Source organism: Myotis lucifugus, unplaced genomic scaffold, assembly GCF_000147115.1.
Source record: "Myotis lucifugus unplaced genomic scaffold, Myoluc2.0 scaffold_1261, whole genome shotgun sequence".
NCBI lineage: Eukaryota > Metazoa > Chordata > Mammalia > Chiroptera > Vespertilionidae > Myotis > Myotis lucifugus.
The window spans coordinates 35,408-48,240 of NW_005872309.1; the positions used below are offsets into that span (position 1 = coordinate 35,408).

The 12,833-nt window shown below is 41.6% G+C and overlaps 1 protein-coding gene across 1 annotated transcript in view; it reads right to left on the reverse strand.

The window, feature by feature from the left end:
- Positions 1 to 1,638: 1,638 nt before the first annotated feature.
- Positions 1,639 to 12,833, reverse strand: part of LOC102421863 (interferon-induced very large GTPase 1-like) — a 30,410-nt gene continuing 19,215 nt past the window's right edge. The window contains 2 exon segments of the mRNA XM_023748310.1: positions 1,639 to 3,918; positions 3,921 to 8,939. Coding sequence (XP_023604078.1) covers positions 1,664 to 3,918; positions 3,921 to 8,937 — 7,272 coding nt within the window. The 5' untranslated portion in view covers positions 8,938 to 8,939 and the 3' untranslated portion in view covers positions 1,639 to 1,663.

The following is a 12,833-nucleotide window of genomic DNA, read 5'->3' on the forward strand; positions in this document are numbered from 1 at the left end:
GGTTATCTCAGCAAGTCACTCTGAGTCAGTAATCGAAGTTCAAATCCTTATCTATGGGGTACACACGCTTCAGGGCAGTGGGGAATGTGTCCTTAATATCACACTTTAAGTTTCAAGAAAGTTAATTCAAACATTTTAAAACCTTTCTATCATTTTTAAATAGTTTAAAAGCATTTTTAAACATTTCTATATATTACTATAATAGAGGTCCTTCCAACTTACTGAGACCGTTTTCCAGAGAACAAAAGGGAAACTATACTGTTCTAGAACACCTGTTTCCTTTACAATTTTTCTGTTCAAGCATTTCTTTTGGGGACATGGGTCATTTGACCTCAAACTGAGAGTATGCTTGAGGTTCTTTGGAGGTTCAAAGCGGAATCAGCACTATCTCCCAGCTCTGAAGAGGCAAGTTTTTTATTGCTGTTCATTGTCTGTTTACAGTGGCTATGGAGGGAGAGAGAGTGCCTACATAGGGAAGACATGGATGCTCTTATGTCCAACATGAAGACATTTTTTTGTATCAAGATTATTTTAAGTCATTAGCTTTGAGAACCAGCATAAGTCATTGCTGCAGAAGGTGTAGGTTTGCAGATTGGTGATTTCTTCCCCTCTCAGAGAGAGCTTTTCTTTTGTATTCTGATCATGATCCTATGACTCACAGTGTGAAAAGTCACAAAAGTGCCTATTTTGGAGATAAGCATTTCCTTACATTTTAGTATATAAAAGAATATCTTATTGAAATAATCAGAATCTAAAAACTATATATTCTTTGCTATTTTATTTTTAAAGGAATAGTTTTTACAATTATTAATGGCATAATGAAATCTGACTTTTGTTGACAGCTGTGAATAAAGAAATCCTTCTCACCTGCTCATACACCTTGTTCCAAAAGCCAGTTCTCCTTAAGCTTTTACAAATACCAGGCTTTGAATACCTAAGGTCTTTTGAACCTTTATGTTTTATTTAAGCGTGGCACAGGGAATTGCCAAGGTGCCAGAGAAGAGGAGGGTGTTACTTACATGAGAAAAACAATAATTTAATTTCTATTGTCTATATTTGCTTAATAATGTTTCCTCAATTGATACCAGCTCAGTCAAGTCTGTGTTATTATTTCCCAGAAGAGAATATGTCTAAATATCACTATGCTTGGGAATCATCTTCCCATCAATATTTTTTGATTCAAGGGTTAACTTTTTCTCAAGATTTCAGAGGCAATTGGTAGCATTCAGCCAAGAACTGTACATTCATTTGAAATGTTCATATAGTTAACCTATAGAAATTTATAGCTATCTATAATGATTTTGATTTCCCTCCATGAAAACAACTTTCTCTGAGATTGCGTATGATATTATATATTTTAAAATAAAAAGCATTCAGAATAATAGCTTAAAATATGAAGTAGGAATTTTAAATAGATATTATTTGATTTTATTGTATTTTAATATATTTTAGCAATTTGTTTTTCAACCAGAAGGAATTGAGATAAAGAAAAAGGAAGTCCTTTCAACAGGAAATCTTTAACTTTTGAAATGTTAATTGATTTATATTTAGTCATTTCATTTGAAAAATGGAAATAAAGTTTCTCATTGTAAGGAGGAGGTATTTTTGGATTGTTCAGGTACTGTGACTATAGATTCTAGTACTCTTTTGTGGGCATTGAGTATTATTGCTTTTCCAAGTCATCAAGCACATTTTGCTTTGTGATATTGGTCCATGCATGAGGGATTTCACCTCTACCTGTAAATTTTTTCTGATATTTTTCTTCTAGCTCCTTTCTGAAGTGACAGACAAACCATTTCCAGTATGTCTGGGTGGATGTGTCTGGGGTGATGCTCCATGTGGCATATTCCCCTCCTGCCTGTCGATAGGTCTTATGTGGGGTTTTAAGGCCATCATTCAAAATAAAATAACAATCACTTGCTACCAAACTAGTACAGTAGTCAATCATAAAGTGGTCTGTCTTAATCCATTTCCATCCTCTGACAGCCTGAGGACGGTGGAAAGGAACACTGTGGTCTCCGTCATGGTTAGGGATTGTGTTTGTACAAATTGCTCCACAGAAGGGACACTGATTCCAGCAGCCACAGAGATGTTCAGAGAGCATTTTCTGGATTTCATGAACCATGTCTTCCACAGGCTTACTCAGACACTCCTGTTCCACTTTGATCATTGCAGGATCCAAAGCTTCACTCATGGCTTCTTTGAGAAACTCAATATCTTTAATCTCCTGGTGTTCAATGCTCACCAAGTCTTTTCGTGGAAAGTTCAGCTTACTCCCCAGGTGATCACAGAACAAATCCAACCACCCAGACGCAGTGCTGCTTTTATCTTTGGATATTGCTGTGGATTCATGAATAGCTGAGAGGATGGCATTCTTGATGTCATCTACACTTATTTTTAAAAAAGTCTTTATTTTATTACTTTTTTGTTCTGAACAATATCTTTCAATATGTCGTTGAATATAATTCCTAAAAAAAGATTCGGGATTATGAATGTACTCCCAGTAATCATCAAAATTTTCGTTTTCTGCCAGGGAGATAAGAACGTGTTTCTCCAGGTTAGCCCTGTTTCCATTGAATGCTGGGCAGGTAGCTCGCATGTCCCCAGCAATTTTAGGGGCCATTTTCCCCCAAATCGTGTCGGAGACGGCAGGAGTGAGTTTGTGCCATAGAAAGTCAACAAATGTTTTGACTGAGGTTGCTCCTTGACAAGAGATCTTAAAACTCATGAAGAAATCATCTTTCTTGTTTTCCAAATAATTTACAGGGTCATTTGCTCTTTTGAATGCCCTATGCATCTCCTTAAAATTCTCAGATGCTCTTTGGAATAAACACAAAGATAAGTCAATTTTGTACTTACTTGTAAACGTGTATCTTTCTTCAGTGGGTGCAGATTTCACCTCCTCTTCTATTATTTTCAGTATTTCATGAAAATAACTTGGATTGTAATCACGCTGTAGCCTTTGGAGGTTTTTAATAGTTTCAGTGTATCTTGAAAGAATGCGGTTAGTAGTCCTATTTATGGACTCTTTATCATGTACTTCTAAGTTCCTTGGTAATACGCCAAACCATTTCCTCATTTTGACATGTTTTTCATAATTGATTTCAAACTCCTTTCTAGACTTATCCTTCAGTATATTCACCACGTCTGTCTCCTTTTTAAAATAGTCCAAAAGGATGTTTTCAGAATGCACATCAATGTTAGGCTCTGTGACTGGAGGGGCAGTTGAGGACACATCACAGACCCATTTTTTCCAAAGTTGATTGAATTTGACATGCAGCTCTTCCTCACTCAATTCTTTATCCTTTACAGTTAAAGCCAATTCTCGGCTTCTTTCCAATAATTCCTTTTCATAACCTGACTTTTTGTTATCCAGTATTTCTTGATTCTTTTTGTAACTGATATGTCCCCTGGCTTTATTTTTGCTCTCAAAAATAAGTGCCTCTTTAAGATTTATTAATTTATTTTCAAAACTTGCTTTCCACTGAATCAGTATCTCATTATCTGGATCTTCATTAAAATATTTGTCAAGTTCTTGCTGGATGGCTTTATATTTTTCTGTAACTGGATCCTCAAGTGTGCCTAATGTCAGTTCCTGGATTTTGCCATTCATTATTTGGTTGATGAGCTGGTTCTGCAAGTCTAGCACATAACTCCTCAGCTCCCAGGTCCAGGAATTATACATAGTCTCCAATTTGCTCATGGCCATGACCTCTCGGGTGTTCCTGAAACTGAAAATAAAGTTCTCATTCACTAGAGCTCTCCACAAATCTTGAACTCGCAATTTCACATCTGAGATCTTCATGATGCTTCCCCTCAACTCCTGTTTGGCTGCCATAAGAATTCTCCTTTTCAGATCCTGGACATTGTGGCTGTAGCGAGGATTGGGAGGGGCCATGGGGGGATTGCCATCCCAGAGTGAGCAAAGTAGAAGACATCAGTATTGACATCAAATTTAATGATATCACCAAAGCGGGTTACATCTGAGCACTGTTCTTGCTCAGCTGCTATTGCGGCCATTTCATCTAGTCTCTGTTCTAATCGCCTCCTTCCTTCCATAGTTTGGTCTTTAGCTGTCACTTCCCCCACATTCTGATGGATAAAAAGGCAACTTGGGGAGATTTTTACTTGTTTCATCCTCATAAACGCCTGAACCACTATTTGTAGGATATCTTGCATTTCTGATGGATTTTCCCCAAAAATATTGATCAGAGTCAAGTTTCCAAGTCCAATGACAAAGGTTGCCAACTCATTGTCACGATTTTTGGATTTGTTGCTGAGTTCTGGGGCCCGAAGGCCTTCCGTGTCCACAACAAGCACAAAGTCAAAGCCCAGTTCCTCTGTGAAAGTCTCCTCGACCTTCAGGAGCTGCATGTAGGCCCCCCGGGTACACCTCCCAGCACTGACAGTGAACTGCAGCCCAAAAAGTGCATTCAGCAGAGTGGACTTCCCAGAGCTCTGTAGGCCAAGGACAGAGAGAACAAACAGCCGTTTGTTTCCAAGTTTCTCAGAGACCTTGTCAAAAAGAGCTGCCACCCACTTTAGAGGCACATATGAAGCATCCCCATCCATCAGCTCAATGGGAACACCAGATATCATCAGATCTGCAGCGATCTGGGGAAGGGAGAGATAAAGGGTATTTTTAGTGGGGGAAGCTTCTTCCAGAGCTTCATAGATCTGGCCAACCTCTCTGAGAAGTTGCTCAATTCCCAATGTACAGTCACTAATCTCTGTGGAAATAGCTTCTATCTCTTTTTGCCAGCGTTGGAGGTCAGTGCTCTTTGGTGCCTTTTGCTTTTCTGTTTGTATCAGTGACCACAAAATGTTTTTCTTTTCACTCAGTTTTTCCAAGTGTCCTGCAGTCAGATTGTCCAAAAACACACTCAGCCATTGCAAAAAGTAGTGTGTGGGTGGAGTTTCTGAATGATTTTGGAGAATTTCAAGGACAGACTGCATTAATTCATTGAGAGGAAAGGCTCTGGTCAACTGTTGATTCCGTATTCTTTGTTTTTCTGTCTCAATCTCACTCTTATGTTGTTCAATGCTTCGATTCCCTTTTTCTCTTAGATGATAGAGTTCTTTGTCCTTTTTACACCAACGATGCCATAGGTGTCCCTGAAGGGGCAGTAAGTTTTCCTTCACCTGAGATATATTTAATTCTCTCAGTAGAGCTATCAGGACCTCTGCCTTTTCTTTGGCTTCCTTGCAGTCTCCCTGGTCTCCATCAATAAGGAATCCTTGCTTGCGAGCAATTAGGATACAGTCCTCTAAGCTGAGAGCATTTTCCCAGAGCTCCAGCAAATGTCTAATTGCAGTAGCAAGCTCTTCTGTTAATTCTGCTTCATTTCTGTTCCTGAGACCAATAATCACTGTTTGTTTAGATTTACTGGTCATGTTATTTTCTTTATTATCAAATAAACATATCAAAGGTCTTGGTGACTGCCTCAGATCACGAACAATTTTTCGGTTTTCTTCATTGTCGTCAGAAGTTGACATGAGGACAACAATGAGAGAAGAGACCTCCTGCAGGAAGGTGAGTTGCTTCTTATGTTCCTTCGCATCTCCATGGAGATTGGTGAAGGTCACACAGTTGTCAAATCTGTCCTCATCATCCCCTCCTGGGCAGAACCAGCAGATTTCCACCACTCCTTCCATCAAGAGACAGTCTTTGGTGCTCCCTCTGCAATGTCGGTGGAAAAAGACATCGTGTTTTCGTTTACTGAGAAGACAGTTCATGATCTGAGATTTGGAAGCAGAGAAGCCATTTCCAACTCTTATAAAGGACACAATGGGGGTAGAGACATGACACATCTGCTTATTCTTGCAATTGATCTTCTCCTCTCTTGGTGATTTCCTTGCTTCCTGCCAGCTCCTTCTAATTTGACTGAGAGACCAGAGAGAGAATTCAATTTGAGAACTGCAGGGATTAGGTATGAGAAGAGGGAGTGCAAACTGGCAAATGGAAAATTTGGAGAAAATATACTGTCTGGCAAAATCATCTGCACAGTGAAGTATTGCCATCTGAACATCCATAGGGTGAATATGGGGCCTAGGATTAGTATCTGAAGGATTTGTATCACTGTCTTCAAACAAGTCTTCATATGAATCAAAAGCCTCATTTTCTTGATTTGAGGCACCTGGATAGACTTGATTCTGTGTGTTTTCATCATTTCTGAAGACCAGATATCTCAGCCCATAATCCAGCACTTGTAGCTTCTGAAGGAAATATAAGGGAAGCTCCCTTTCAGAGCTTGGCTTCGTGTTGTATACAGAAATCTTGTTGATCAGATGGAAGTTAGCTCTGCTCATCCTTTTTGGATAGTAATGTTCTAGGCCTAGACACTGAAGTAATTTTAGGAAGGCTGTATGTTCTATACCTTCCCATTTGCTATTTCTATTATGATGTGGATCGTGGGATTGTTTCTTTTCATGGAAAATACTTTCTAAGTTTTTTGTTATCTCATCCATTTTCAATGGAGAGAGGGTGGCTTCATAATTACCATCAATGAGCAATCTCATGTCTCTCTCTAAGTTTTCCCAATCCTGATCTGCTCCAGGTTTGGAGAGGACATGGACAACTTCTTTTGACAAAAATTGGCCCATGAGTTGCCTTATTAATGCCAAGCGTTGTGTTTTCTCCTCTGGAGAAACAGCCATAACTTCAGTGGTAGATGTCAGACCTGTGAGCACCAGGAATGCCTGAGCTCTGTACGTGCAGATATTTTTGAGTTCCTGGTATTTATCTTGGGCAGTTTGCATTTCATGTAGTAGGAAGTCTAACTCCTCACACCCCAGGAGATACTGAAACTTATTGTTTACCACATGATACCCTGCACCAGCTGCAATGGAAAGTAGCAAGAGCTGTGTGTCTGGCTGCTCTGTTTCTTGGAGGTAATTCAAGAAGCAGCCAAGAGACAAACTGACCTTATAAGTGGCCTTTCTTTGAGCTTCTTCCACTGTTTCTGCAGACTCAGATTTGGCCATCACTTCCCTGAGGTCATTGTGGGTTTTCTTTAAGATTTTAATTAATTCAGAAAATTGGGAGATGTTGATGTGCTCTTCTTCTGACTTTGATTGGAAGACCCACTGCATGATGGAATGAGCCTGAGGGAAGTTACTCACTCTGTAGATGTGAGGATCTAACAGGCTGCGCAACTGAGATTTAATAAACTTAGTTTCATAAGTGGAAGACTGTTTGCAAAAGTTGACAGTGTTTAACAGAAAATTCTGCAGACCCTCATTTGTGAGGCATATGTTAACCCAAGTGTCATAACTTTTTGTTTTTTGAATCAACATTTGCATGAAATTTATCAGTTTTTTAAGCTGCTCTTCAGGGTCAGATATCTCCCAGGATTTCACATCATCTAGAAAAACCCTAGCCTCCTTCCCAACACTCAATAATTCTTCTCCATCCTGGATCTGGGCAGTGATGCCAGTCAGAGCAGAGTAGCTATCCTTCAGTAAGCTAGCTACCTGAAAAGGATCCTTAAAATCACTTCTGTGGTTGGAGAGGATGATGTCCCAAACCGGCACCAGCTGCAGGCCCCGGTCAATGACACTCCAGGTTTGATTACTGGCAACTAGGCCTGCTTTCCACTGGAGAAAGCCATTTGCTTCTGGTGGGCCACCTGTCTGAGCCACAGATAATTGGACTTTGGTTTGGATATTTTGGAAGGTTGTGCTTTGGGTGGCCGTTTCTGAATGAGAGCCTGACCCGTCCACACCTGCAGCAACTTTGACTCCAAAGCCGCTGTAGCTGCCCCTTATGTAACCATTCAGGGCCTCTGCTGACTGCTGTTTTACTTCTGCCAGCTGCTCACTTCGGAAACCCTCTGATACGGCTTTCCACCAGTAGATTCCTCCCAGGTGCAGAGGGCCCTGGTTGGCATGAGAGCCAAACTTGCGGAAGAAAGCTTCAGTCCTCTGCCTCAGCAAGGGGAGTCTATCTGTGTCTGCAGACTGACTCAGAAGTTCTTCAATGCATTTCAGTTCCTGGAGAGCAGCCTTGGAGAACTGGAGCTGATCCATGGGAAAGTGGCAGGAGGCAAGTGGGACATAGCTGAACTTGGTAGAGCAGAAATAGGAGTGCTCAGAACGTGATTGTTGGGTTTCCTTGGATTCTGAATGTTTGCTGTGGTCCATACCAGCCTCCATGCTAAATCCGCAACCTTCGCCCTTGGCTGAGGCAATTACACTGAAGCCCAGCTTCTCTGTCATCTGGGTGAACTGGGATTCTTCCTGAGAAGATGTAAATTCCCTGGTTTCTATCCGTGTGCCATGCTCAGGGCCAAAGAGTAAGAACTCCTTGGGGACACTGAGCAGCTCTTGTCTCTTCTGTATAAGCTCTTTTTGGTAGCTGGTTTTGTAAATTCCCTGCAGGGCCAGCCCTCCAGATGCTGATCTCACGAGATCTCTATCTGGGAGGTTTTGCCTGTGAGACAGTGTGCCCTCCATGAGGTTGAGTTGTCCCTGCATGTGTTCCATGACTTCTCTTAAGGATTTTTCGGGGGGTGGCCAGTACTCTTTGGGAATCTCCATGGCCTGCCTCAGCTCTGCCTCTTTTTTCCTTACTTCCTCTCCTTGTCGTTGCCTCCCTTCTGATAGTAAGTCTCTCAGCTCCTGCAGTGCCTGTTCTGCCTTCTGTTCTTTCTTTACCATTTTCACCTGAGACTCCTGTAACTTTGAAAGGCTATTTGAGTTAAGTAGCTTCTCCAGAGCCCTTTTCTCCCAGGAATGTTGTGCCTGGGATTTCAGCTTCTGGAGGTCTTTTTCTTCTATGTGTTGTAAGGCCTCTGCACAGGTCACACCCAGTTGTTCCTGCAGCTTTGGCAGCCAGTAATCAACTGACAGTCCTACTCCTCTCAGCATCTCTTGGAGATCTTGCCCACTTTTGCCTCTGTCAAGGGGCTCATCAGATGTGGAGTCTGCTGTGTCCATCACTGTGGAAAGAAAAGACACTCAGTTATCCTCTGTCATGAACTTAGGAAGTGTAAGCCACATCAAAATAAGGATAGGAGTACTAAAGATGGAAGTGTCTTCCCTGGCAGGTGTGTTTAGTGGTTAGAGCACTGGTCCATACACCAAAGGGTCAAAGGTTACTGAACAAGCGCTGTACCAGGGTTTTGGGTTTACTCCCTGCTCCCATTTGGTGTGTGTGGGAGGATGTTTCTCACACTGATGTTTCTCTCTTTTCTTCTCTCCCATCCTTCCTCCTTTCCTTCCTGTCCCTCCCTCCCTCTTTCTCTCCCTCCCTTCCACTCTCCCTCTTACCTTCCCTTTCACACTCTCAGAAAAGCAATGGAAATAATATCCTCAGGTGAGGATTAACAACAGCAGCAAAAAGATGCAAGTCTTTAAGGCGTTCTCATCCTTTCATTTCATTGTTTTATAAAATATACTAGAGGCCTGGAGCATGAAATTCGTGCCCTCAGTGGGGTCCCTCATCCCTACCTGCGCCCTGTCACAGTCTGGGAGCCCTCGGAGGATGTCTGTCTGACATCTTAGGCCCACTCAGTCAGACATTCTTAGTGCTGCTGTGTAGGTGGGAGAGGCTCCCACCACCGCCGCTGCGCTTGCCAGCTGTGAGCCTGGCTTCTGAGCAGCGCTCCCCCTGTGAGAGCGCACTGACCTCCAGGAGGCATCTCCTGCATTGAGCATCAGTGCGCATCATGGCGACCAGTTGTTCTGCTGTTTGGTTGATTTGCATATTAGCCTTTTATTATATAGGATTCGCGTTTTAAAAAATTTGGGGTGTGTGTGTATATGACTCCACATGTGCACAAGCAAGAAGATATCTTTGTGGGTGTTCTCAACATGGATTGCTTTTGTAGTTGTGAGGATGAGTTGCAACTTAATAGCCTGGCTTTAGGCACTTCCTATTTAAACAGAATCAATTGAATGGAGAATATTAAGGGGACACCAATTATTATTCCTCAGTTAGTTTCTATCAAACCTGTGTTGAATGGTTCCCTCATTCTTTCTGTCATTTCTTGTGCCATCCTATATGGCTTGCAAGCGCAGTGGAGGTGGCAGGAGCCTAATCAACCTCCATGACAGCGCTTAGGAGCAGCAAGCCTGGCTTCTGGCTGAGCGGCGCTCCCACAAGGGAAGCACCACTCAGTCAGAAGCTGGGCTCACAGCTGGTGAGTAAAGCAGCAGTGATGGGAGTCTCCCCTGCCTCCTCTACAGGCAGGCGGTAAGGAGCGAGGGGCCCTGGATTGCGAGACCCTGGACTGTAAGAGGGATGTCTGATTGCCGGTTTAGGCCTGATCCCCAGGGGCCTAAGCCAGCGGACATCCCCTGAGGGGTCCTGGACTGCGAGAGGGTATAGGCTGGACTGAGGGAACCCCACCCAGTGCATGAATTTTGTGCACCAGATCTCTAGTTTTTTTAAAAAAATATATTTTATTGATTTTTTACAGAGAGGAAGGGAGAGAGATAGAGAGTTAGAAACATCAATGAGAGAGAAACATCGATCAGCTGCCTCCTGCACACCCCTTACTGGGAAGTGCCCGCAACCCAGGTACATGCCCTTGACCGGAATCGAACCTGGGCCGCTTCAGTCCGCAGGCCGATGCTCTATCCACTGAGCCAAACAGGTTTCGGCAGATCTCTAGTTTTATTTTTTTTATTTTTTTATTTTTTTTTTTATTTTTTTTTAAAATATATTTTATTGATTTTTCACAGAGAGGAAGAGAGAGGGATAGAGAGTTAGAAACATCGATGAGAGAGAAACATCAATCAGCTGCCTCTTGCACACCTCCTACTGGGGATGTGCCCGCAACCAAGGTACATGCCCTTGGCCGGAATCGAACCTGGGACCTTTCAGTCCGCAGGCCGATGCTCTATCCACTGAGCCAAACCGGTCAGGGCAGATCTCTAGTTTTATAATAGTTATTTACTCTCCTGTCCTTTAAAATACAGTTCTTAACATCCGCATTGTGGTGCATAAGATATTTCTCTCTTTTTTTTCCCCTCCCATTTTGTAACAACTAATTAGACACCCATCCACAAACAAACATGCTCCTCTGTTGGAATTTTGGGATCATGCCAAAGATGTCAAGGGAGTCTTGTAATAGTAATAGGCAGAGGACTTCAGCATGGCCTATGGAACCAGCAATTCTGCCCCAACTGTCTTAGCATGGTTGGAAAAAACCTTTTTAATGCTCCTCTGAGCAGATGCCCAAAGATGAGAGAGAATTTGCAGAAGTCCAGTCTTTGCAAGGGTAGATTGCAGCATGAGTTTGGGGACATTGCATGGGCTGAACTATCCGATGGTGGCAATTTCTCCAGTGTGGAAAGGAGAGTGGTTAGTGAGTGCCTGGCTACCCAAGTTTTGTGGGACATGGCTTGAGAAACATATTGCTTTCCAGCAGCACTCAGAGTACTGTGGCAGGACCTTCATGATCAGGGGGAAGGAAAAGATGGGAAAGAAGCAGAGAAGAATATCAAAGAGCATTAAAGGGATAAGGTTTTTACTGATTTGCTTGGACATCAGCAGGAAGGCCTTCCATGTCCTTCTGAGAGAACTTCACCTGAGGATCTTCCCACTGGGTCAGCAGGTACTAACAATGCCCCAAGTGCTAAGCCTGAAACTCCCCTTTACTGCGGCCACCCACTTGTGTGCACTCCTGTGTTGAGCAGTGAGAACTAATCTGGAAAATGTAGTGGAATCTGAAAAGCTCACTAGGATCTGTGTGCAGGGAGAAACCACACACTGGGCTCTAGCACCACCTGCTGGAAAATAGTGAAAAGCTAAAAGTTTTTTCTTTAATATCAGAAACAGTACAAGGACGTCCACTCCGACCATTTTTATTCAACATAGTATTGGAAATCCTAGCCATAATATTCAGACAAGAAAAAGAAATAAATGCATCTGAATTGGAAAGGAAAACTCAAATTGTCATTATTTGTAGATGATGCTACTATACAGGCATGGCAAAAGTAGGTTTACAGTTGGGAGTACGAGACGCACCTTATGACATTTTTTTGAGTTAATAAAGCTATTGTAATTATAACCTGTATGCCTTTTTCCATATGATCAACTGTAAACCCACTTTTGCTCACCCAGGTATATAGAGAACCCGAAAGATTCCTCCATAAAATTATTAGAACTAATAAATGAATTCAGTAAGGTAGCATAATATATAGTGAATTCTCAGAAATCGGTTGCATTTTTTTACACCAATAACTTACTATCAGAAAGAGAAATTAAGAAAACAATCCATCTACAATTGCATCAAAAAGGATAAAATGTGTAGGAATAAATTTAATCAAGAAGGTAAAAGACCCTTACTGATAAAACTATAACACACTGAAGAAATTGAAGAGGATACAAAAAAAGCAACAATGTGCCCATGGATAGGAAAAATTAACTTGGTTAAAATGTCTATACTACGCAAAGAAATCCTCAGATTTAATGCAATCCATATCAAAATACCAATGTCATATTTCATAGAACTAGAACATATAATTTAAAAACTTATATGGAAACACAAAAGACCCTGAATAGCCACAGCAATCTTGAGAAAGAAGAATACAGTTTGAGGTATCATGCTACCTGATATCAAACTATTTTATTTATTTATTTGTTTATTTATTAATCAATTTATATATTCATATACATTTACATATACATTTTACTATTTTTTTAAAATCTCTGACACTACTATTATAGAGAAAGGGTGAATAGCAATATTAAAATATTTTGTCTTTTAATTTTTCAATACTATATTATATACTAGAGGCCCTGTGCATGAAAATATGTGCACTTGAATGGGTCCCTCAGCCCAGCCTGCACCCTCTTGCAGTCTGGGACCCCTTGGGGGATGTCC